Below are 25,660 nucleotides of genomic sequence, written 5' to 3' on the forward strand. Positions count from 1 at the left end.
TCTGTCGACTAGCACTTTCTTACTGCAGTAATTTCTCACTTTTTTGTCTTCACCATGTTACATATAATGAATAGACACCCAGTTTTTATGAAACTCCTCAAAAATTGATGAGAATTCATGTTTCACAAACCTTTATGTATGTAATGTCCTTGTCATGGTTGCTTGTTTTAGAATGTATACACCGTGTGTCTAGAAATCCAGGGTAGAGTGCAGCAGGTAAGTTTGAGGATGACTGTCCAGTTCATGGTATCTCTTCCCTCTCTGGCATCGGCTCCCAATACTGTGTCCCTGCTGTGGCTGTAACCCAGTGAACACTGAGTCACAACATCTGATGTTGCCATGGCCAATTGGATCATCTGTCCTGGGAGGTTAAAATTTAGAGCCCAGACACAGAAGTTTGGCATGGTTAGAGTGAATCATGGTATTGATTGTGCTCTAGCAGAAAAGTCCTCAAGTTCCCTTTTCTAAGCTCTCTGAGCTGCCTTGGTTCCTACCCTTTCTGAGTCTTTAGTCAGTTGCACTTACATTCTGGGAATATTGTTCTTTTGTTCTTTTTTTCTGAAGATAAGCCAGAGATGGTTTCTGTTGCTTACAGCGAAAATAAATTGAGTCACACACAAACAAACTGTTAGAATTCTGTCATAGGTATGTCATGGACAGCATTTCGAAAGCTGGTTATAGTTTTCCCTTTGCCTCCTGCTTTTAGTGGCCTCTTCTGGTGCCTGTATGTCTTGCTTTCCCTCAATAATCTCGTTAATTTTTTTTTTAACTCTGTCATTACAAACTAGTTGTAAATACTTTTGTCTGCATACTTACTAAAGCCCAGTCTCCTATAGATCACTTCCTGTAGGCTTTCACAATATTGTGCATACCTTCATGACAGCACATACTACTTTATGTTGTTATGATACATTTGGCTGGTTCATAGAAAGCAGCTTCAGGCACTGAGACATGTTCATCCTTGACTCCTAGCACCTTGCACATAGTTAATTATTCCTCACTTTAAATTATAGTTGGCCCTTGGACAACATGGGTTTAAAGTGCGTAGCACCACTTGGGTGTGTGTGTTTAAAAATTTTTTTTTAATGTTTATTTACCTTAGAGAGACACAGACAGAGGCACTAGTTGAGGGGGGGCGGGGAGCAGAGAGAGGGAGACACAGAATCTGAAGCAGACCCCAGGCTCTGAGCTGTCAACATAGAGCCCAGTGTGGGGCTTGAACTTATGGACCATGAGATCATGACCTGAGCTGAAGTCAGATGCTCAACGGACTAAGTCACCCAGGGACCCCTATATGTGTTTTGTTATTTTTTTTTTAATTTTTTTTTAACATTTATTTATTATTGAGAGACAAAGATAGAGCATGAACATGGGAGGGGCGGAGAGAGAGGGAGACAGAGTCTGAAGCATGCTCCAGGTTCCAGCTGTCAGCACAGAGCCTGATGTTGGACTCGGACTCTCAAACTGCGAGATCATGACCCCAGCTGAAGTCGGACACTTAACTGACTGAGCTACCCAGGCGCCCCTATGTTTTTGTTTTTAATAAATACAGTGCTTAAATGTATTTTCTCTTCCTTATTATTTTCTTTTTTTTTTAGTTTTTTAGTTTTTAGTATTATTTTTTTTAAGTAAGCTTTACACCTATTGCGGAGCCCACTGTAGGGTTTGAACTACGATCCTGAGATCAAGGCCCAAGCTGACTGAGATCAAGAGTCAGATGCTTAACTGACTGAGCCACCCAAGCTCCCCCTTAACGATTTTCTTTAATAGCACTTTTTCTAGCTTACTTTATTATAAGAAATAGTATATAAAATATATAACATACTAAAAATATGTGGTAATTGACAGTTTAAGTTATTAGTAAGGCTTCTAGGCAGCAGTAGGCTAATTAGTTAAGTTTTGGGAAGTCAGTAGTTACAAATTTCAACTGTGGGGGGGGGGCGGTCAGCACCTCCTACATTCCTCTCCCATGTTGTTCAAGGGTCAGATGTATTCCCACTTGGTGTATATATGCCAGAATCCATTCTGTGCTCTGAAGATACCTCAATGAAGAAAACAGGCCAAAAATGCCTGCCTTCTTAGGACTTAACATTCTAAATTATATTTTCATAGTTAAAGACCATTAAGATAGTTTTTCAAGTAGACTTTTAGCAATATATGGAGTATTGTACTGTAGTGCAAGAGTCTGTGTTACTTTTCCTGTCCTTATATCACATTTTATAAACACCTATTTTAATGGGATAATAGGATGTATGGCTGGGAAGGAATCCAGTGCTGTGCTGAATGCCCAGTGCTAAAGAAAAGTGCCTGTAGGAAACTTGAAAAGTTTATGATTTTAGAAAGTTCCCTGCACATGTTTTATTTGAATAAATATGTTCAGCAATTATTGTTTATTTGGAATGCTGTGCTGTCGAGATGGTCCTAAAATATGGACAGAAAAACCCCCCTCAAACTTAGGCTTCAAAGCTTGTTGTATAATGTTTTGTAGTCTATCACAGCATACTTTAAATGAGCTGGAGGCAAGTTAAAGGACAAGTTTTCTGAAGACTTTTTCTTGCCATTTATCTTGTCACTGAATTATTTCATAGCATGCTGGTGGGCATAAACATTATTAAAAATTCTTTGCTCCTTGAAAACTCATCTCTGGTAATTTCAGGTAATGTCAGTCATATATTCTAAAGAGAAATATTTGGCTCAGAACATTTTTAATGGGGAAAAGTCACAGAAACACTTTCACTTTTTAAAACAGAATATTAATCACCATGTTATTGAAAGTTCAAATACTAGATGAGAAAAAATCTCCCAGATCCCAGTTACTAGTATTTTGGTGTATATATAATTTTATATCTTGTTCTTTACATTTGGAAAAATGTAGTTCTAATATACATATATCAAGTTCATACTCTCTGTTCTCAGATTATTTCTCTTAACATTATGTTGCTATAGTTATATCACGTTTTTCCTAAACCTTAAACTTTTGTACCAGGATTACTAGGTGTATGACCCAGGCTGCTCCAAGCCTCAGTTTTGTTATTGTGAAAAGTACTGTTGTGAGGAGTAAATGAACTAGCAGGAGAGAGCCGCCTGGGAGTTGGGCTGTTACTAGGTGCTTAGTCGGTGTGAACTAACTACCCCTCTCCTTGTTTGTTCAGATTCTCCTGGGAGAATATGCCCTGCATATCATTTCACCCTTAAAGTTTCATAGTTTTTTTTCTTAAAATAATTTTAACTTTATAGAACCCAAGAATGTTTCTTTTAAGAAGAACTTGGGTACATGTAGGGGCGCCTGGGTGGCTCAGTTGGTTGAGCGTCTGACTTCAGTTCAGGTCTGATCTCATGGCTTGTGGGTCCAAGCCCTGCATTGGTCTCTGTGCTGACAGCTCGGAGCCTGGAGCCTGCTTCAAGGTTCTGTGTCTCCCTCTCTCTGCTGCTCACCCCTTCCCTCTCTCCCTCCCCCCCCCCCTTTCTCTCTCTCTTAGTATTAAATATTAAAAAAAAAAAAAAAAAAAAGAAGTTGGGTACATGTTTGCTTGTATTTCTGTGAAAAATACATTTTTTAGGAGCTAGAATTATGTGGAAAAGTCAGGCTTTTTTTTTTTTTTTTTTTTTTTTTTGGCTAGCTTTTCAGGATATAAGCCTCCTGTATAGTAATCTGGTGGCATGCTTTACACATTTGTTTTGCTGAAAACTGTTTATCTTTTCCCATTATGGGATCTAAACCATGTTAGCCATTTCACAGGTAGATGGTCTTCTTTAAAGTGGGGTGTTTCTATATAGGTGTGGAACAAGAATTTTTTTTGACGTGTGCATATTCCTGTATTTGAAAAAATGTTGAGAAATTTTAACATTTCTCTACTAAATGTTTTTCTTGCACTTTACTAATTTTTTCGCCCTTGATATTTTAGAATGAACCTAGTGATCGAGAGGATGGCCTCAACAAAAGACATCATGTGACGGATTCTGAGAATGATGACCCCTCAAACCTTAATGCCAGTGACTCTGAAAGTGAGGAGCTTCAAAGGCAAAAGGACAGTGACTCTGAATCTGAGGAGCATGCAGAGCCTGTTGCAAGTGATTCTGAAAATGAGGACACTCATCAGCGTGCGAGTGACTCTGAGAGCGAGGAGACCAGGAAGCTACCTGTCAGTGATTCGGAAAATGAGGACCTTCTTAATGGGCACGCAACTGATTCAGAAAATGAAGATGTTAGAAAGCATCCTGCCAGTGATTCAGAGATGGAAGAGCTCCCCAAAAGTCCTGCTAGTGACTCTGAAACAGAGGATGTTCTAAAACCTCAAATCAGTGACTCCGAGAGTGAGGAGCCCCCACAGCACCAGGCCAGTGATTCCGAAAACGAGGAGCTTCCCAAGCCTAGAATTAGTGATTCGGAAAGTGAGGAGCTTCCTAAGCCTCGGGTCAGTGACTCGGAGAGTGAGGAGCCTCAGAGGACTCAGGCCAGCGACTCGGAAAATGAGGAGCTTCCCAAACCCCGTGTCAGTGACTCAGAAAGTGAGGACCCACCACGGCACCAAGCCAGCGACTCAGAAAATGAGGAGCTTCCCAAGCCCCGTGTCAGTGACTCGGAAAGTGAGGGACCCCCACGGCACCAAGCCAGCGACTCAGAAAATGAGGAGCTTCCCAAACCCCGTGTCAGTGATTCGGAAAGTGAGGACCCCCCAAGGAACCAGGCCAGTGATTCAGAAAATGAGGATCTTCCCAAGCCCCGAGTCAGTGACTCTGAGAGCGAGGAGCCTCAGAAGGGACCCGCCAGTGATTCCGAAACTGAGGATACCTCCAGGCACAAAGAGAAGCCAGAGTCGGACGAGGACAGCGATGGGGAGAACAAGGGAGAGGATGCAGAAATGCAGAAGGACTCCTTTCGTTCAGATAGCCATATAGACAGAAAAAGGATCCAGAGTTCAGACAGTGAGGAGGAGGAACCCAAAAGGCCAAAAATTGACAGTGACGAAGATGAAGAAAAAGTCGGGGAAGAGGAGAAAGTAGCAAAGCGAAAAGCTGCTGTGCTTTCTGACAGTGAAGATGAAGAGAAAGCATGTAAGGATGCTTCCTTTTTTGAACTGTTTGTGCATAGTTTTCATTCTTGTCTGAGCTTGTGACTGTGAAGCTCTGTGTGTTTCTGAAATGTTAGATCTCTACTATCTCATTCAACTTGATATTCTAAAATATCACTAGGACACTAGTTTTGCTTGGTTTTCAGGGGCCGATCTTAGTGTTAAATTGGCTTTGAGTTGTTTTAGGAGCATTGGTTAAGGTCTTACTGGTTCAAAACAGTAAACTAATGGAGTTTCCATGGGAACATGAAAGATAGTTTTCTTTGGGGAAGAGTAATATTTCAAAGAAATCTGTTTATGTGCAAACCCAGCTGGGTGCAGACTTGGCTGTGGATCTGACAGTTAATCCGCTAGATCCCATGTAGATAGTGACTGAGCTTCCATGGGTACCTGTCTTGTTAAACATCGTCAAGGGGCGCCTGGGTGGCGCAGTCGGTTAAGCGTCCGACTTTAGCCAGGTCACGATCTCGCGGTCCGGGAGTTCGAGCCCCGCGTCAGGCTCTGGGCTGATGGCTCGGAGCCTGGAGCCTGTTTCCGATTCTGTGTCTCCCTCTCTCTCTGCCCCTCCCCTGTTCATGCTCTGTCTCTCTCTGTCCCAAAAATAAATAAACGTTGGAAAAAAAAAATTTTTTTTTTAAACATCGTCAAATAGTTGCCAAGTACAAGGAAGTTTGTGAGGGACTGTATTTAGAGACTCCGTGTCTCTTTCCAGTCTTTGCTAGCTGGGCCCCTATTTTCATGGATAATAGTTTTCACTTCATTACTTTTTTTTAATGTTTATTTATTTTAAGAGAGCATGAGCAGGGGAGGGGCAGAGAGAAAGGGAGGGAGAGAATCCAAAGCAGGCTCTGCACTGTCAGCGCAGAGCCTGATGTAGGACTCAACCTCACGAGTGAGAAATCATGACCTTTGAAATCATGACCTGAGCCGAAATCAAGAGTCGGACACTTAACGACTGAGCCACCCAGGCGCCCCTTGATTACTTTTTTATGAAACTTACTTTTGAGTGGGGAGAAGACATATTTCCTTATGACCTGGCAGTTATAGGAGAAAGAAAAAGAGCCTCACACACGTGCCAGCTAGTTTACTGGGGGAGATGAGAAATTCCAAACCGACCAGTGATGATCAGGAAGTAAGGGGATTCCATAAAAGAATATCTAAACCTTTTCAGTGCTGCTAATACTCAGCAAAATAGAAGGGACTCTAATTCTGCATGTCATTGCAGTCTTCAGTTTTTCTGTTCCCCCAAAGGAAAGGTGCCTATTGATACCCACTTTTATGTTGACAGTTTCGTTCTTCATCTTCTGGCCCCTTTTTCCTAAACAATAACAGATAATTGTAATATGACTCTGAACCTTTTAGTACCGTTCTTTTTAAATGAAGTATTTATTTAATTTCTGCACCCAGCATGGGGCTCCAGCTCATGACTCGGGTCAAGAGTCTCTTGCTCCTCTGACTGAGCCAGCCAGATGCCCCTAGTTATTTTTCTTTTTAATTATTATTCTAAGCTGTGTGTTAGGAGCCCTTTGATTTTTGCTGAGTACTGCCATTTTAAAAGCACCTGTTATTCTTAGTAATACCATGATCGTGACAAATAAGATTAAGGATATTTTGAACTTTTTTTTCACAGCAGCAAAGAAGAGTCGGGTTGTCTCTGATGCAGATGACTCTGACAGTGATGTTGTATCAGATAAACCAGGCAAGAGAGAGAAGACTCTAGCTTCTGACAGTGAAGAAGAAGCAGGAAAAGAAGAATTGTCTGATAAGAAGAACGAAGAGAAGGATCTGTTTGGGAGTGATAGTGAGTCGGGGAACGAAGAAGAGTAAGTGACAGCATAACGTGAGTTTTCAAGGGTTCATGTGAGGTGGTAGAGAGGGCTTTGTCTTTTAAGTTTTTTAAACTTGTATTAAAATTTTATTGGGAGGTGATACAGTATATCCTGCCCGATTGCATGATTTTGGGGGATTCAGGATTTCAGTTCCTGAACTATTGTTATGTACTATAACATAGATGAATCTCAGAATATTAAGTGAAAGAAAAAGAGGACATGTCTGATTCCACTCATGTGAAGTTCAAGAGCAGACAAAATTAATCTGTGATGACGGCAATCAGAATGGTGGTTGGCTTTAAGATGTTCATGTAGGGTATTGACTGGAAAGGGATGAACTTTCTGGAGAGATCAAGTTGTTCTATATTTTGATTATGGTAATGGCTATGTGAATGTTGTCTTTTCTCAAAACCCACTGAAACGGACACTTAAGATCTGCACATTTTATGATACGTAAATTGTATCTTGTTAGAAAAAGATTTTGTGGTTCCTGTGTAAATGAGAAGAAAGCAAATGATTTCCTTCTCTTCTAGAAATCTTATTGCAGACATATTTGGAGAATCTGGTGATGAAGAGGAAGAAGAATTTACAGTAAGTATAAGATGGAGATATTTCTTTAAATATGCTCTTTCTATTTCTGTGACAGTGGTTCCCAAATAGGTAATTCCAATAAGTAGAAATAAACAGGTATGTAAAGGCACCTGAGTAGCTCAGTCGAGCATCGGACTTCAGCACAGCTCATGATCTTGAGGTTTGTGAGTTCAGGATCATTGCTGTCAGCCTGTCAATGCAGAGCCCGCTTCAGATCCCCCGTGCCCCTCTCTGCCCCTCCCCTGCTTGCGCTCTCTCAATAATGTTTTTTTAAAAAAAAAAAACAAAAAACAAGTGTGTATTCAGTAGAAAAATCGAGAAGAAAGGATTCAGAAAGTGGAATAAAAGTGTATACAGAGGCATAGAAGGAAAGTAACAGGCAAAATTGAATTAATTGGAAGGAACATGTTAAGAGACGACAGAAGGTACGTTATAATGCTGAAGAGAAGGATTCACAGTACTTATGGAACTTGTGATTCTAGCTATGGTAGGCTAGGTAATTTGGACCAACCTTTCTGCTAAGGACAACTAGAAAAGCTAGATAAAATACTTAAAAATCTCATCAGCAGAGGAATAAGGTAACAAAGAATTACTAAGCCCAAAGCTAGCAAAAGACAGATACCTAAACAGGTAAGCTTGGACTGGGTGTCTTATGTAAGAGATGAATCACTGGGTTCTGCTCCTGAAACCAAGACTACACTGTATGTTAACTAACTTGAGAATAAAAAAATAACAAAAAATAATTTTAAAAATGAACAGTTAAAAAAGAAAAGAGATAAGCTCAGCATTTAAAATGCTTTTTCTGGGATGTTTGCCTGTTCATGCTGAGAGGCTAGTCATATTTTAAAAAGAATTTTTTTTTAATGTTTGTTTATATTTGAGAGAGAGAGAGTGGGAAAGGGCAGAGAGAGGAGGAGACACAGAATCCGAAGCAGGCTCCAGGCTCTGAACTGTCAGCAAAGAGCCCATTGTGGCGCTCAAACTCACGAATCGCGAAATCATGATCTGAGCCGAAGTTGGATGTTTAACCAACTGAGCCACCCAGGTGCCCTGAGGTTGGTCATATTTTTGACAGTTTCTGGGCTCAAGAGACAGTATTTGGAGGTCAGAGCCTGCTGAGATTAGGAGACCCTTGAAAACCTCTTGCTCTTAACTCTTGCCTACTGCTCTCAGGCACCTGACATATGTAAACAAATCCCTTCAGGACAAAGGTAGCATCATCACAGGCCTCATTTTTTCTGTAGTTTATCAGATATGCAATGTGGTACCTAATTGTCAATAACGTTAAAAAGAAACAATGGTGACCTCAGACAATAGAAATACACCTTGAGGCTCTAGAACAAGTTTTTAAGATGTTACCTTAAAAAAAAGCTCTTCAGGGAGGTAAAAGGTAAGAAATTTTGTCAGAGCAAACAATGAGAACTGAGTAAAAATTCTGAAACTGTAAAATTACAGTAACTGAAATTAATTCCATGGATGAGTTTAACGACAGATTAGATTTATTCGAAAAGGAGTGAAATGATGGATGATAGGTTAGAAGGAGCTATTTAGAATGAAGAATTAAGATATGTAAAAGAATAAAATGTAAATTATACATGAGAAGGTTTAACATAGGTTGAATCCTAGGAGAGGAAAAAAATGTGGCAGAAGCAGTAAAGGAAATGATACATAAAGCTAGAGATTCTAGAAGTACAAATTATGAGCAGGATAAATGCAATGATATGATGAAACCTACACCTAAATACATCATAGTAGAATTGCAAGAAACCAAGAAAGACTGGGAAATATTAAAAGTAGCCAGAGGGGGAAAATATTACATTCAGAGAGGCAAAGATTAGACTGTAACAGCTGACTTCTTAGTAGAAACAGTAGAATCCAATAATTTCAAACTCAATGTTCTGTTATAGTCAGCAAAAATATTTGTCAGGAATGAAGATTCCCTCCTAGTTCATCTTACCAGGATACCAATGGAAGGAGATATGAAAGGCAGAAAATCTCAGGTGGAAGGTCAAGGACTCAGGGAGGAAAAAAGCAACAAAAGTATGTGGGTAAATCTAAATGAGTATTGATGCTACAAAAAAAAAGTTCTGTCTAGTGTAGATTAAAATATGTATAAAATTTCAAACGTGTGACAGCAGTAACAAATTGGGAATGGACATGGTCTTTACAGATATGTAAAAGGATGTCCGTAGACTTTGCATTGTAATCTCTGAAGCAACCACTAAGACGACTAATAGAATGTGTAGCCTCCAACCTAAGGAGGAAAAGATGGAATAGTAAAAGCTAATCCAAAAGAAGGCAAGAGAAAAAAAAAAAGAGGTATAGAACAGGGGACGATTGGAAAGTAGTATATGGTAAAGGTAGCAGATTTAAGCTTTGATAACTAACATCTCTGATTATATTCAGTTGAAATGTATCAAGTGCTCCAATTAAAGCACAGAGATGGTCAGACTGGATTTTACAAAATAGCTATATACTCATTTCAAGATTCATATGAAACAGAAGATAAAAGTTGAAAATAAAAGAATGGAAAAAGATACTCTATGAACACTAATCAGAAGAAAACTGGCACAGGATATGGATATCAGAGAGACAGACCTTGATCAAGGCAGAAAAACATTTGAGATAAAGAGGGTCACTTCATAATAAAAAGTTTTTAAAATTGTGTATATATACTATGACATCTGAAATGTATATACACAACAAAAGTTGACAGCTGCAAAGAGAAATACACAAATCTGTTTTCTGAGTGGAATGTAGCCAATAGAACAAGCAGACCAAAAAGCCACAGAAGAGTGTCTTTGTATGTAATCTGGATATGAATACAAATATAAAAGATTGATGATTGTAAAAGTTAAAATTATTTCCTATTCTTTGTCTTGCCTTTTCACATCCTTAATGGAGTCTTTTGATGAACAAGTTTTTAATTTTAATGTAAATCAACTTTGCATGTCTTTTCCTTTATGGTGAAACTTTTTGAATTCCAAGAAAGTTTTGCTTATCCCTAAGGTCGTAAAGATATTCTCTTTGAATTATTCTCTAGAAGCTTGTTTTAACCTTTCACATTTAGTTGTACAATTCACCTGTAATGGATAATGGGTGTGTATGAGATAGAAGTCAAGGGGTCCCTGGCTGGCTCAGTCTGTGGAGTATGTGACTCTTAATCTCGGGGTTGTAAATTTGAGCCCCATGTTGGATATAGAGATTACTTAAAAATAAAATGTTTTACGGGCGCCTGGGTGGCTCAGTTGGTTAAGCGATTGACTTCGGCTTGGGTCATGATCTCGCAGTTTGTGAGTTTGAGCCCCGTGTTGGGCTCTGTGCTGACAGCTCAGAGCCTGGAGCCTACTTCAGATTCTGTGTTTCCCCCTCTCTCTACCCCTCTCCTACTCATGCTCTGTGTCTATCTCTCAATAATAAATAAACGTTAAAAAAATTTTTTTAATTAAATAAATAAATATATAAATAAAATGTTAAAAAAAAAAAAAGTCAAGGTATATCCCCGCCCCCACCCCATTTGGAATATCCAGTTGACCCAGATCATCCTTTCCTGCTCCTCTGTAGTGCTATCTTTGTCATTACATGTAGTGTCTATGATTTCCAGTCTGTCTCAGCAGTATCTTCTCTGTTTTCTTGGTCTCTTTATCCTTGTACTGTTAATATAGAACTGCTTATATTTGGTTGTATATGTCCTCTAAGCTTGTTATTCCTCAAGATTGCCTTGGCTTTTACTTTTTCCCATTCCCATATAAATTTTAAACCAAGCTTTTGCAAAAATTACAAAGTATAGCCAATGTTTTCTGAGTACAAAGCAGTGAAATTGGAACTTCATTACAAAATGAAACAAAATATCCTTTCCACCCAGAAATTTAAGATGTCCTTGTCAGGCTGCCTGGGTGGCTCAGTTGGTTGAGCATATGACTCTGGATTTCAGCTTGGATCATGATCCTAGGGTCATGGGATCGAGCCCTACATTGGGCCCCGTGCTGAGCATGGAACCTTTTTAAAAGATTCTCTGTCTCTCCCACTACCCCTCTCCTCTACTCGCAGTCTCTTGCTCAAAAAAAAAAAGATTAAAGAAAAAAGACATGTTTGTTAAACAGGTCTTGCATTGAAACATCATTAATTACTAAAGTAAGAGAGTGAAACTAGATGAATTTAGAGTCTAAGATGGTAGCAGGATAGCAGAGTGAAGCTAAGGAAACTAGGAAGAATTCATTCAACAAATATTTGGGAACCTGTATGCCAGATTGCGTGGACATTGCTCTTGTGGAGCTCATACTAAGTTAAGCAGCATTTTACAAGAATAAGATGTGTTTCTCTAGTTTGGAGAGTTAACGATCAGCTTGGTTATAGGTTGAGTTCAGTGAGAAAAACAGCATACTAGGTGAACCATTGGAAAGGTCTTTCTAAGTATGATGTGAAAGTTAGAAGCTATAAAGAAAAGACTGACCATAAAAATAAAATATTATGCCTGGAAAACATTACCATAAACAAAACAAAACTGCAAATGTGAGGATTGTGCTGTCCCTGTCATTTACAGAGGGCTAATTTCCATAATTTTTATTTTATTTTATTTTTTTTAATGTTTATTTATTTTTGAGAGAGAGACAAAGACAGAGCACAAGTGGGGAAGGTGTAGAGAGAGAGAGAGAGAGAGAAGGACACAGAGATTTTGAAGCAGGCTCCAGGCTCTGCGCTATCAGCACCAAGCCCAACCTGGGGCTCAAACTCACAAACCGTGAGATCATAATCTGAGCTAAGTCAGATGGTTAACGGACTGAGCCACCCAGGTGCTAATTTCCCTAATTTTTAAAGAGCCTTTCCATACCAATAAGACAAAGCTCCAACAGGAATGGACATAGGATATTGGGAGTTCCATAGAGAAAGAATTACAAATGGCTTTTAAACATGAAAAAAAAAGGCTCACCCTTATTCATGCAAAGAAAGATGCCTTTTAGTTTTCAGTCCAGATATTGGCACCTATTAATATTTGATACCTGTAGTAGTGAGAAGCTGGGGAAACAGGTGTATTTATGCTTTGCTGGAAGGAGAGTTAATTAGCATAACTTCTGTGGAAAGTTTGGTATTTCACAAAATTTCAAATACATATACCTAAATGTCAGTGGCAAAACGTATAAACAAATAGTTGCAGTCATAGGGTGAAATAGTGTAAAGCCTTAAAAATGAGAATACTTTATGCCAATATGAATTGGTCTCCAGATTGTGTTGTTAAATGTGGAAAGTGCAGAACATTGTACTGTACCCAGTGTGTAGAGTATGCTGCCATTTATATAATAAAAGGAGATAGTAAATACATATGTGTACAAATAGGTATATCAGTATAGGCTTAGCCTATTTCTGGAAGGAGACCTAAGAAAACTAGTAACACTACCGTCTAGCGTGGGAGTCAGTTTTTTTGCTATATGCTTTTTGATACCTGTTTAATTTTTGTTCTTTGTGAATGTATTACTTTAAAAAGGCAAAACATTAAAAAAAAAAAAAAAGCAAAACATTTAAGAGCAGTTATACAGAAGAAAATCTATAAGAAAGTTGTGATAACCCTGGCAAATTTACCTGGCCTTTAGGGTTTTAACCAAGAAGATTTGGAAGAGGAAAAAAGTGAAACCCAGGTAAAAGAAGCAGAAGATTCAGATTCTGATGATAACATAAAGAGAGGAAAACAGTAAGTTTGTTTTATTTTATTTTTTTAATTTGTTAAAGAGAACTTAAAAAATGAAGGTTAGAACCTATCAAACGTTGTTTTTTCTTATTTTGGTTCCTTATTAAGTGTAGGAAAGAACCTGTTCCATTTTTCTTTTACTTCTCTATATACAGTGCTGTCTGAAAATGTTTACTTTTGTTATTTTTTTCATTTGCCCTGTGCTCAGCTGTCTTGATTTGTGGGGTTATATAGTGTCACCTTCACCAAGTAAGCTCTTGACTTACTGAAAAATAACCTAATAATTAGAATACATTTTTTTTTTTTTTTTTTTTTGAGAGAAAAGCTGACTTTGGGATCCCAGGGGCAATAAGGTAAAGTTTTAGCTACAAAATATTAGTCGATTGAATTTCACATACTTTTGTGAGACGGTTGGAATCTGTGTTCAGAGAAGTCTGGTATCTTGAAAGGTGCCAAATTCTAATAAGTACTTGCGCTTTAGAAGAAAGCAGCATTTCATGGAGTTAGAATTAAGAAAGTTGGTGGTTATTAACTGTGACAAAAGGAAATATGTATAAAGGGGGTTTGTATTTCACTTGATTTTGTGTTGCTGCTTAGTATGGACTTTCTGTCGGATTTCGAGATGATGTTGCAGCGGAAGAAGAGCATGAGCGGCAAGCGCAGACGGAATCGTGATGGCGGTACTTTCATCAGTGACGCCGATGACGTAGTGAGTGCCATGATCGTCAAGATGAATGAAGCTGCCGAGGTGAGATGGACCCCTGCCAGCCCCCTCTTGCCTTTCCTCACTTGATTTGTTGTGTGGCCTTTTCAGGGAAGGGAAAGAAAAAGTAGCTGGTGATTGTGTAGCTGAAATAAGACTGAACATAGGTGTTCAATTGTTGAAATAAATGTATTGATAGGAGTATACTATCTTGTTTTCCGTGTTGGTAGAATTTGAAATTTTCTGTAATTCAAATAGGAGAAAGCATCCAAGTAAACAAGAACAGTAACATTGTTCCCCTAAATTTGTAATTGGTCAGGCTAATTACTCTGATAGTTTTGTAGGTTTGACAGAATTTGGGGTTCTACAAAAAAGCATATTATCCTTTCTTGTAGAAAAAATTGTTACCTCGCGAAATTGCTGCCTTATTTTAAAGTTTAGGGGGCACCTGGGTGGCTCAGTCAGGTAAAGCATCCAGCTCTTGATCTCAGCTCAGGTCTTGATCTCAGGGTCATGAATTCAAGCCCTGCCTTGGGCTCTATGCTAGGGGTGAAGCCAATAAATACTGCTGTTTGAAAAATCTTTTTCTTCCTGGATAGGAAGACAGACAGTTGAACAATCAAAAAAAGCCAGCACTGAAAAAATTAACATTATTGCCGACTGTGGTCATGCACCTTAAGAAGTAAGTATTGTGTTTTCTTGAAAAATTTTTTTCCTTTTAATGGAATAATATTCAAACTATGTACCAGTGTTCTAGAGATGTTAAAGAATGACTGTCTTCTATCAATTCACAGAAAAATAGTAATGAATAGAATCTCCTGAATCATGTTACTTCCTCACAGATCTTTAACCTTTGCTCCCTGTTACAAACAGAAAAATGGCAAACTGATACTAAGGAAAGAAAAGCACATAAACTACTGCCTTCATTCTTTATAGACTGTCTTATCTTGAGTCTGGTAAAGTTGCATCTCCTTTACCGGTGTGGTGGAGAGCAGAGCAGATTCTGAGGGACTACTTGAAACATATATTGTAGAGTCTTACATGACCAGTTATTATCATGAAGTATGTCACTGGTCCTTCTGGAATAAGGACCTTTTTATGGTAGATCCTTGTCATGAGGCTCTTCCATTGGTGTACTCATATTCCTGACTCACTTTGTTTTCTCCTTGAACCTAACCATAGCCAACAGCATAGGCTAGAACTTTCCACTAGAAAATTGCTGCCTTAATCCCAAGAAGCAGTTTTCTGTTGCAGATTTCTTATATGTAATATTGTCATAATATGTCAATAGAGTAATTGAATCTGTACATAAAATGGAATTTAAATATTTGTATTTCTTTGGGATTTTTTTTTTCTGCTAAGAGAATAATATTCTCCTTGGTGTCCTGCAAAGAATAGCACAGTTCTGGGTTCTCTATCACCTAACTAGTTTGAGAATCTCTAAACATTATTATTATTTTTTTCAGTTGTAATAATTGGAGCTTACTGTCTGTACCATTCATATCAACATTAACCTATCTTGTATAATTCATGTTTTTAACAAATGATCTTTGCCTCTCAAATCTGTTTTTAAAGTAGGAACTACATTTCATACTGCTTTTGAAATAGGATGAAATAATGTATATGAGTAACTTTAAAAGTAGTTTTTGGGGGCGCCTGGGTGGCTCAGTTGGTTAAGCGTCTGACTTCGGCTCAGGTCATGATCTCATGGTCCGTGAGTTCGAGCCCTGCGTTGGGCTCTGTGCTGCCAGCTCAGAGCCTGGAGCCTGCTTCGGATTCTGTGTCTCCCTCTCTCTCTGCCCCTCCCCTGTTCATGCTCTGTCTCTCTCTGTCTCAAAAATAAACAAACATTAAAAAAATAAAATAGATAGATAGATAGATAAATAAATAAATAAATAAAGTAGGTTTTGGAAATTTCACTAAACATATAAGAAAATCCAGAGAAAGCTACAGTGCAACCAAGGTTCATAGACTTGACTTTTTTTTTTAATTACTGCAGGCAAGACCTTAAAGAAACATTTATTGACAGTGGTGTGATGTCTGCCATCAAAGAATGGCTCTCCCCTCTACCGGATAGGAGTTTGCCAGCACTAAAGATACGAGAGGAGCTGTTGAAGATTCTACAAGAGGTTAGAGGCGGATAATTTGACTGTATGCTCCTCTAATTGTCTGTTGTGGTTTGTATAATTACAGCCTCTGTGTTTTACCGTATGTTCTTATACAATCTCTCTGACATAGTCTGTCGGAACAGGGGTTTCATGTATATGTGTTTAGTAGGAACATATCAAATAAAATGAGCATAAAAAGGAAGGCCTTTTAAAATTTCATGTAACTATAGAATTGAAAGAAAAAGATCTTGGAGTTGCGGTTGTTTATCTGAGAGTAATCATACAGTAGTGGACATGTTCTGGGGAGGCACTTGAAGTAGAACAGGCACCAACTTCAGTCAGATAAACTTGCATGTGAGTCTTGAGCTGGGCTGCCTTTATGTGGCTGTGACACCTTGGGCAGGCTACTTAACTTCTGAAGGAATTCCCAAGGAACTTCCTTTGTGCCAGGTGTTCATACATGTTTTGGTTCATTTATTCCTCACGACAAACCTGCAAGGTAGGTGTATTGTCTTCATTCTACAGATGAGGAAATTAAGACTCGGAGAAGTTAAATGACTTGTCCAAGGTCACATAACTAGCAGATGGCTATGCTTGGGTTCAGACTGATTCAGAGGCCTGTATTGACTCTTGTTTTAAACTACTAACCTCTGAGTGTGGTTAGTATACATTTTCTCACATTAAGTTTTACTTTGACTCAGTATAATACGGAACTCTCAACTTTTGATGTGAACACGGAGTATCTTTGTGTTCAATGTCTGCAGATCGTGAAAATGGATTTTTTGTTACTCTGTTGTGAATGAACCAGACCTTGGAGGTCCTCTAGAGTAGATTGGCAGGACTCCCAGCTTCTGAGTGATTAATGTGTATGTATGTGTTTATGTTCCCCAGCTACCTAGTGTGAGCCAGGAGACCCTGAAGCATAGTGGGATTGGACGAGCAGTGATGTATCTCTATAAACACCCCAAGGAATCAAGGTCCAACAAGGATATGGCAGGGAAATTAATCAGTATGTACATTTTGCTTTTTGTTTGTTGTGTTTGTGTATATCAGAAAGACATGTATATATAACTATATTTTTGTCAAGATTCATTTAAAATGAGTTCATAAAGTAGAATAGAAAATTTTTTGGTAATTTCTTATAGGTACCAGGTTTTTTTTTTTAATCCTTAGACTTAAAATGTTTCTCAGCAGATTTAAGTATGCTGTCAATATTAAAGATAGCAAGTGAAAAGTTGTCTAAGCCTGGATCAAGAGCATGTATAGAGAGGGGTTAGTGTACAGGCCCTAGAGTCAGTCCTACCTGGGTTCAAATCCTTACTGCATATCCTTAGGCAAGTGATTTAAGCTCTAAGCCTTGGTTTCCTCCTCTGTAAAATAATTATGTATTCACTTAAGTAAAAGTTACATGAGAGGATATATATAAAGCATGGTGCTTAGCACATAGTAAGTCCTTAAGAAATGTTAGCCACTAATGCTATTGTTGTTAACTTTTATAATGATCTCCAAAGCCTTTTGCATGTTCTATTTAATGATACCAGAGAAATCCAGGAGTCTGGATGAAATTCATCTAATCTGTTACCATATCATTTATGAAATCTTTCAGTTTTAAGAATGAAACCATGTGTGTTTTCATCGTTCTCCTTAACTCTTCCTGTGCTCTGTGTTGGAAAGGAATGTTTTAAACTTCAAGGGTATATCAAAAAATAACTACTCCTCTATGTGAATACAGTAATTATTTTTCTCCTCAACTTCTGAGATTATCAAAACTTTTTGAGAGAAATTTACTTTTTGTTATAAATCAGAGAAATGTTACATTTTTTATCTTGTTAATAATTTGTAGTGCGCTGTTGTATGAGAACTTTTATGCATTAGTTCTCAACTCTGATTTTGCCCTCTGCTTAGAGAAACAGAGTATTTCCAGTGATACCCATGACTTACTGTAACAGTGATTCTGAATCCAGTAGTGGTGGTGGATCTGTGTATATAAAGATACATAGGCCCCCTGAGACCCCCTGCTTCCTTCTTACTTGATAACACCTATCTTCTGTGTGTGAAGTTTCCTGCTTGTTTTGATAGTGTATTAAGTGGAACATTATGTTGAGGACAAAAACGTCAGTTGGCACTTCTGGACTTTCAATGACTAAACAGTGGGCATGTAGTAGTTTTCTTCATGGTCACGTCCCTGTAGCAGCTTTCTTAGATTTCATGAAATCTAGATTCTGTACTGCACTATTAAAATGCAATTTTTGAAGATGTAGACCATTTGACAATTTGACTTGTTTTTGGTTAAAATAGGAACATGGAAGAATTTGAAGATTTTCTATTTTCAGTAAATTGTTAGAAATTAGGCAATGAAATGTCAGCACTGCTAGTGATGACTATCAGAGCGAGTCAGGTGTTACTTTTTGTAAACCTCTGTAGTGGTTATAGAATGACTTTTTTTCAGAATTTATTTATTTTTGGGACAGAGAGAGACAGAGCATGAACGGGGGAGGGGCAGAGAGAGAGGGAGACACAGAATCGGAAACAGGCTCCAGGCTCTGAGCCATCAGCCCAGAGCCTGACGCGGGGCTCGAACTCCCGGACCGCGAGATCGTGACCTGGCTGAAGTCGGACGCTTAACCGACTGCGCCACCCAGGCGCCCCTAGAATGACTTTTTTACCCTGAATTTTCTGAATCAGCTGAAGCTGGTGATTATACTGGTATTATGTGCTGCGTATATCCTGAAATGATCTTGAAACAATGGTATCTTTAGGGAAAGAATATTCTAAATGCCTGGAATGTCACATCACGCTGGGGTGTGATTGTTTCAGGGAATGGTAGCAGAAATGCTGTTTTGTGGTCTAAACAATCGATTTTTCCTTGTGACAGATGAATGGTCTCGGCCTATATTTGGTCTTACCTCAAACTACAAAGGTATGACAAGAGAAGAAAGAGAGCAGAGAGATCTAGAACAAATGCCTCAACGACGGAGAATGAACAGGTATGAGTAAGCAGAGTAAATATTATTGCAGTAATGCCGTTGTTTTGTAAATAAGATCAATAAGAATCCTGCAAGATGATAGCATTTTGTCTTTTCTGTCACCTTGATATGCCTGTGTAGATCACACCCTTTTAGTTTAAATGTGGTACTCTACCATGAAGGCCCACGCTCCCTCCTTTTATGGTTCCATCTGGTGGAATGTGGCATCTGCCACAGTTTCAAAGGTTGCTTGTACAAAAAAACCTTTCCCTTTCTCAGGCCCATTTTCAAATTCTTAGAAAAAAGTTGTTACTGGTTCATTTTGTATCAACAAACCGGATATAGTTGCATCCAGGATGGCAGGGTTATAAGTTAAAAAAATAGCAATTACTACTTACCCATGATGAAACCTGGTATACAAATGATCATTAAAAAGAGTAGTACTTCCACAAGAGTAGAAGTAATCCCAGATCCGGTGTAAGGGAACTACCTGTGGTCTAAAAGTTGGCTTTGCTGTTCTTTTGTTAAATGATTCTGACCTTCCTGGTATCTCATGGATTACTTTTTTCACAGCACTGGTGGCCAGACACCCCGAAGAGACCTGGAAAAGGTGCTGACAGGAGAAGAAAAGTAAGTTTTCTTATTGTATTTTCTTCTTAGACGTCATGTAGAAAATCTTCTGCTTGCTGCTTTGTTTTAAGAAAGATTACAAAGGGGACCATGTTATGTTCACATTGGTGGGGGATGATTTTCAGTTTAGCATTTATTGAATATCCCCAAATACACTGGTACTCTGGAGGATAGAAGATTGAGAAATAGTTCATTCAGTAAAGATTTTGTTGCTGCTTGCTCCATGCTAGACTCTGTTAAGCTGTGGGAATACAAAATTGAATTAAAGATAGTCCATGCTCATAAAAATGTCTGTAGAGGGATTATAGGCAAAGGGCAGAGCTTACATGAAGATATGGGGTTATTGTGCAAGGCCCATTTAAGGGATGGCAAGTAGACTGAAGTGGTTGGGTAGTAGTCTGGTGCCTGAAATGGTGGAAGATAAGGTTGGAAGTGTAGATGTGGGCCAAATTTTGAAGGTGAGGAATTTTTACTTCTGTGATTCTGTAGAAAGTGAGCAGAGACGGGAAATTGTCAGATTGGATTTGGAGTGCTGATGCTGCCGGCATCGTGGTGTAGGGTGGGTTGGAAGGCAGAGGAACTGAAGGCAGTGAAAGAGTTCAACTAAGGTGGTATTGGGGAAGCAGAAGGTTAGAAGACTTATTATTAGCAGGGGCAGAATTGCCAAGAGTTTGTGACTCTGTGGGTGGGGAGTTTGGCTAGAGTTGAAGACACCAACCACAATTTTACTGCAAGTAACTGAGACAGTGATATAACCATTTGCTCAAACGGAGAGGAAGAACAGATTTTGAGGACATAGGTGCGTTCTGGATTGAGTGTAGTTAACATGAGATACCTAATGGGATGGATATTCCTATAAATATCATGGGTCTGAAACTTGGATTTGGAGCTGGAGACATAATAGATTTGATCGTCATCTCCACAGACAAGGTCGTTGAATCAAGAAAGTATAGGGTAGAAAATAAACCATAAACTGTGCCACTTTGGAAAGGGGTGTAGCCAGTGAAGGCAAGTGAGTACACTTGTCATGCATGTTGGAGAGGACCCTAGGGAAGGGAGGAGGCCATGCTAGAAAGAGGCAGTGGCAAGGGGCATGGGAAGTTGGCAGATGCTGCAGAGGGGCTTGTACAGTGAGTGTTGGCAGTGAGGCAGCACCCAGATTGCAAGAGGAGAGCGAGAGGGGCTGGAGGGTGCTGGTGTTGTTGGTTTAGGGATAGGTTTGATGATGGGACAGACGCCAGCTTCAGGGGGTAATAGGTTATGAGAATTTTCTTTGGCTAGCCACTTAATTTATTCACATTTTTGAAGATTGTAGAAGCTTGATGTTAAGAATAGATTAAACTAAAAAAAAAAAAAAAAAAAAAAGAACAGATTAAACTCCGTACAAGAGAATAGAAACAATTTAGAATTTTTTTGTCCTTCTCTCCCACACCAACCTATCCACACCCATTCTCCATTTACCCCTAGGGATGGACGGTTACCTAAAAGTTGAGTGATTTGAATGCCCAGACATTTACAAATAGGCCTTAGTTTTGAAGGATGCTAGTCTTAATTTAGTCTCAAATGTGTACATAAAAAGTAACTGTACGTCACACCATCAGATGCTGGCATGGCTGCTGAGAAAGTAGCTCAACTCATACATTGCTATGGGTAAAATGATACAGCTACTCTGGGAAACAGTTTGGCAGTTTCTTATAAAGTTGAACATGCAGCCACGATATGACCCAGCACTTACAAACTCCTGGGCATTTTCCCAGAGAAATGAACACTTGTGTTTGCACAGAAACCCGTAGATGAGCAAACAGCTTTATTCATAATAGTCAAAACTGGAAACAACCCAGATGTCCTTCAGGAAGTGAGTGGTTAAGCTGTGGTACATCCATACTATAGAATACCACCCAGCATTTAAAGGAACAAAATATTGACAGATGTAACAACTTGGATGGGTCCTCAAGGGGGTTATGTTAGTGGATGAAGCTAGTTTCTAAAGATTACATAGTGTATTCCATTTATATAACATTGTTGAAATGCAAAAATCACAGAAATGAAGAGTAGATTCGTGGTCACCAGGGGTTAGAGGCTGGGCAGATGGGGTAGAGAGGTGGATGTGTTTTTATAAAAGGGCACCAGGACAGTCCCTTGTGGTGAATACATGAACCTGCACATGTGATAAAATTGTAAATACACTAACATACAAATAAGCGTAAGTAAAAATGGCAAAATGTAAATAAAAACTGGTGGACTGTATCAACATCAATACCCTAGTTGTGTTCTTTTTTGTCGTTGTTGGTTTTTTTTTTTAAGTATTTATTTTGAGAGAGCACGCAAGTGAGAGAGGGGCAGGGAGAGGGGGAGAGAATCCCAAACAGGCTCTGTGCTGTCAGTGCAGGGCTCAATCTCATGCCTGTGAGATTTGACCTGGGCCAAGATCAAGAGTCAGATGCCCAACCAACTAAGCCACCCAGGTGCCCCAGTTGTGTTCTTGTAGCATAGTTTTGCATGTTGTTATCATTGGGAGAGACACTAGATCCTTCTGTATTATTTCTTAAACCACATGTAAACCTATAATTATTTCAACTTTTAAAGACAAGAAACTGGGGCGCCTGGGTGGCGCAGTCGGTTAAGCGTCCGACTTCAGCCAGGTCATGATCTCGCGGTCTGTGAGTTCGAGCCCCGCGTCAGGCTCTGGGCTGATGGCTCAGAGCCTGGAGCCTGTTTCCGATTCTGTGTCTCCCTCTCTCTCTGCCCTTCCCCTGTTCATGCTCTGTCTCTCTCTGTCCCAAAAAAATAAATAAACGTTGAAAAAAAAATTTTTTTAAGACAAGAAACAAAAATTACTATATTGCATATACAAAACCACGTAAACTGCTTTATAGGCATACTCCATCTTGAGGGATCATTTTGGCTGTTTGAGTTTTCACGTGACAAGTGAACCTTGAGGAGCTCCACTGGACTAGAGAATTGGAATTTAGGGTTCTGGTGTGGGAAGCAACCTTGGAAAGGAGTGAGGCTTGACTGTGAAGCTGAGGAGAGGCTAGAAGGAATCCTGAAAATGCAGAGGAATTCAGCTTTGGGAGGAAAGTGGAAGAATTCTTAGAGTAAATGTGAGTGATAGCGAGGCCAGCTTAAGACAGCAAAGAGGGCACTTTGGGTGACCTGGGGAGGCAGAGAGGTTTGAGGCACCTGTGCAGTTAAATCAGCTGGGCCCAGCTGTGGGGGGTGCTGCATGACAGCATGCTCTTCTTCCTGTCCTCAGAGCTCTCAGACCTGGAGATCCTGGATTCTGTGCCCGTGCGAGGGTCCCCATGCCCTCAAACAAGGACTACGTTGTCAGACCTAAGTGGAATGTGGAAATGGAGTCATCCAGGGTAAGCAAGCAGGGAAATGGCAACCTGGATCTCAAGTGCACGTTACTGTTTTGTCTTTTTACTCCGTGTGTAATAACTCTTAACAGCTCTTAGGTTTATCTCATTTAACGAGAGCTGTTTTCTGGCCTCTTAGCTAGCCAGATCATTCATTGCTTGTGAGCTTTACTTCAGACTTAAAGCAACATTATCCAGCCAGGAAGTTTCTTCTCATTAATCCCTTTGTTTCAACTGAATCTTGAAGCCTAGAGTGTTTTCATGCAGTCATTTTTTTAGAGCCATGAGAAACAACTCCCCTGCTTCTGCAGTCTTCCCCCACCCCCAACCCCCCCGCCCTTTCTCTTCAGCTGTTTTAAGTAATTCTGTTGTGAAATATTTAGGGCAGATACTTCCTCTGTCATCATTGTAAATACTACTCCGTGATCTACATTGCTCTTCAGTAATCTCTTTTTATTCTCCATTCAAACCACTCTTTCTAGCCTGGTATTCTTAAAAAGGGCCTAAGCCGATTGGAAAAGCATAAGAGGCGATTTGCAGAACAGAAACGACTCAGCAAAGTGCACCGTGCTGTCAAGTTCAGCATTGAAGGCAACAGGATGCCCCTGTAGTCCTGGCCCTACCAGAGTGTATCCGGGAGGTATCCCCAAGGAAGCATGCTCTGTGCATGGGCTTGAATTGTCAGCAGCTAGAGTGAAAACAAGTGTGCGTGTGCTTTCTTAACCAGAAAAGGCCTGGCCCACTTTTAGTTACTGAAGTAATGAACTTAACACTTTGTGACTTTCAAGTCCTACTGAATGTTTAGAAATGGATATGGAAGTCCCTTCCTTTATTGGTACCCCAGGAATTCATATATGATTAAGTCCCTGATGAGCATTTGGTCTTCCTCTTACCCATTTTTATTGAAAATGCTTTTTTAGGGTCCAGGATCATAGCGGTCTGCATTACAGGCATGTGAATGTGAATGTAGCTTCTTAGTGGAAGGGAGGTGGCTTTTTCCCACATTGTCTGTGTGCATTTGAGGGCCCAGTGCATAAAGCCTTGCACTGAACACTTAGGAGATAAATTTGATTGATGGTCAGAAATGAAAGAGTTGGGACCGTTCCTGCAGCCAGACTCACTCCCTGCTGTGCTCTGAGGTTAACAGCAGTGCCTTGTGGCAGGGTGCTCTGAAGAGTCTGAGTGTGTTGCCTTCTTGTGACTTCTCTGGGACCCCTGCTTTGGCAGCTCTTTTCACGGACTACACTCCCCTCTGTGCGCGTTCGTTTTTGCCGTTCAGCTGCAGTCAAAACAAAGCACACCCTTTCTTTCTTACTGAGAATAGCTGGAAGATAGAAGAGCGCTACTGCTTCAGAGCCAAGAACTTTTTCGTAACTTCCCTCCCCTTTTTTGTACTTTTACCCATAAAAACGTCCCCTGACCTCCCTTCTCTCCCTCAGCCACCCCTCTTTCTTTTACCTGGTTTTCACTGTCTTTCCCTCTTTCTATCCCTCTCCCTGGTAGTTTTTCCTCCCCAATATACTTACTTTTGAGAATTGAGAACCACAATCTGGCAAAGAAATTATAATACAGAGTCTCAGTGGCCACTCTTCTTTGGAAGCCTGTCGGTGTTTTGAAGGGCGTGTGCCCTCCTCTCCCAGTATGTGACGGAGAGGCAGGAAGAGAGAAGTGACCAGCAGGAGGAGAGGGAAACTTAAGCTGAATTCCTTTCCTTCATCCCACACCCCCCAGGTCATAATGTGCCAGTATTTACCTAGGCCTGAGTCTGGCTGATAGAGTTCTGTCAGAAAACAAATACGGCATGATCCAGAAAGCTGGTGGTTTCATGTTACGTTTTAGGATGTTGTCCTTAAACCACCTGATACCGTTTCCCCAGTTCAGGATGAATCCTTACAGATTCACTCAGGGCTTTCACAAACCACAGAGACACGAAGAGTACTATTAGAAAACGTATTTTCCAAGAAGAAAATTGGAGTGAGTAAATGGCTTTCAAATGAAATGCTCGTTGTTTTAAATGTCATTTTTATCTTTGAAATTACATAAGTGAATATAAAAGACTATAGAATAACCCATCCCCAAAACCCTGCTCTTCCTCAGAGTCCCCACTATTAACAGTTTGATGTGTTAAATGTATTTCCAGTAATGTTTCAAAGTTGGTTTTTTTCTGGTTGTAATTATAGAAAAATTTGAGATTAGAAAGGGAAATTGCCCACAATTCAAAAGCAGTTTGATACCATTTTTGCCCTTTTTTTCTATTGATACTTTCATATAATTACAATTATTCTGTATATAATTTTGGTCACTTCTTCTCGTTAAACCACCTTATAGTTTTATCACTTATAATGGATGCCTAATAGCCTATCATGTGAATATATAATTTGTTTATTTATTCCTCTGTGGTTTCTGATTTTTCACTCCTAAATAATGCAGCAACCTATACTACATTGTATGTTTATATGTTAATTTATTCCATGGAGTGCTTTTAAGATAACACTAAAATGACAAAAAGCAATGTATGTTTTTTTATAACCTTTTAAATGCAGAAAGCACAAATAAAATTACTGTCAGTTGTAATTCCACCACACCTTAATATTAACATTTTGGGTTATTTCCTTTTTGTCCTCTTTATATTGTACATAAACATTGCTGGTTTTGTGCTTTGGTATTTTTGTTTTCAAATTTTATGCAAAATTGTTATTTTATACTTTGTTGGATT

General features: G+C 39.4%; 1 protein-coding gene across 7 annotated transcripts in view; it reads left to right on the forward strand.

Moving 5' to 3' along the window:
- The window catches only part of IWS1 (interacts with SUPT6H, CTD assembly factor 1), a 50,047-nt gene that overhangs the window by 13,250 nt on the left and 11,137 nt on the right, over positions 1–25,660 (forward strand). For 4 of the 7 annotated variants that reach the window (XR_005790179.1, XM_040474748.1, XM_040474743.1 and 1 more), the window contains exons 3-13: positions 3,906–5,055; positions 6,703–6,895; positions 7,435–7,492; positions 13,081–13,178; positions 13,773–13,923; positions 14,478–14,560; positions 15,878–16,007; positions 16,878–16,995; positions 18,862–18,973; positions 19,526–19,582; positions 22,839–22,950. Coding sequence is in view for 6 of the 7 variants with exons in the window: in XM_040474748.1 (XP_040330682.1) it covers positions 3,906–5,055; positions 6,703–6,895; positions 7,435–7,492; positions 13,081–13,178; positions 13,773–13,923; positions 14,478–14,560; positions 15,878–16,007; positions 16,878–16,995; positions 18,862–18,973; positions 19,526–19,582; positions 22,839–22,950 (2,262 nt within the window). In the remaining variant the exon portion in view is untranslated. Of the gene's footprint in view, positions 1–3,905; positions 5,056–6,702; positions 6,896–7,434; positions 7,493–13,080; positions 13,179–13,772; positions 13,924–14,477; positions 14,561–15,877; positions 16,008–16,877; positions 16,996–18,861; positions 18,974–19,525; positions 19,583–22,838; positions 22,951–23,426; positions 23,585–25,660 lie in introns of those variants that run through there. The other 3 variants (XM_040474745.1, XM_040474747.1, XM_040474749.1) reach the window with 3 other exon arrangements.

Source organism: Herpailurus yagouaroundi, unplaced genomic scaffold (assembly GCF_014898765.1).
Source record: "Herpailurus yagouaroundi ecotype Mexico unplaced genomic scaffold, PumYag 140, whole genome shotgun sequence".
NCBI lineage: Eukaryota > Metazoa > Chordata > Mammalia > Carnivora > Felidae > Herpailurus > Herpailurus yagouaroundi.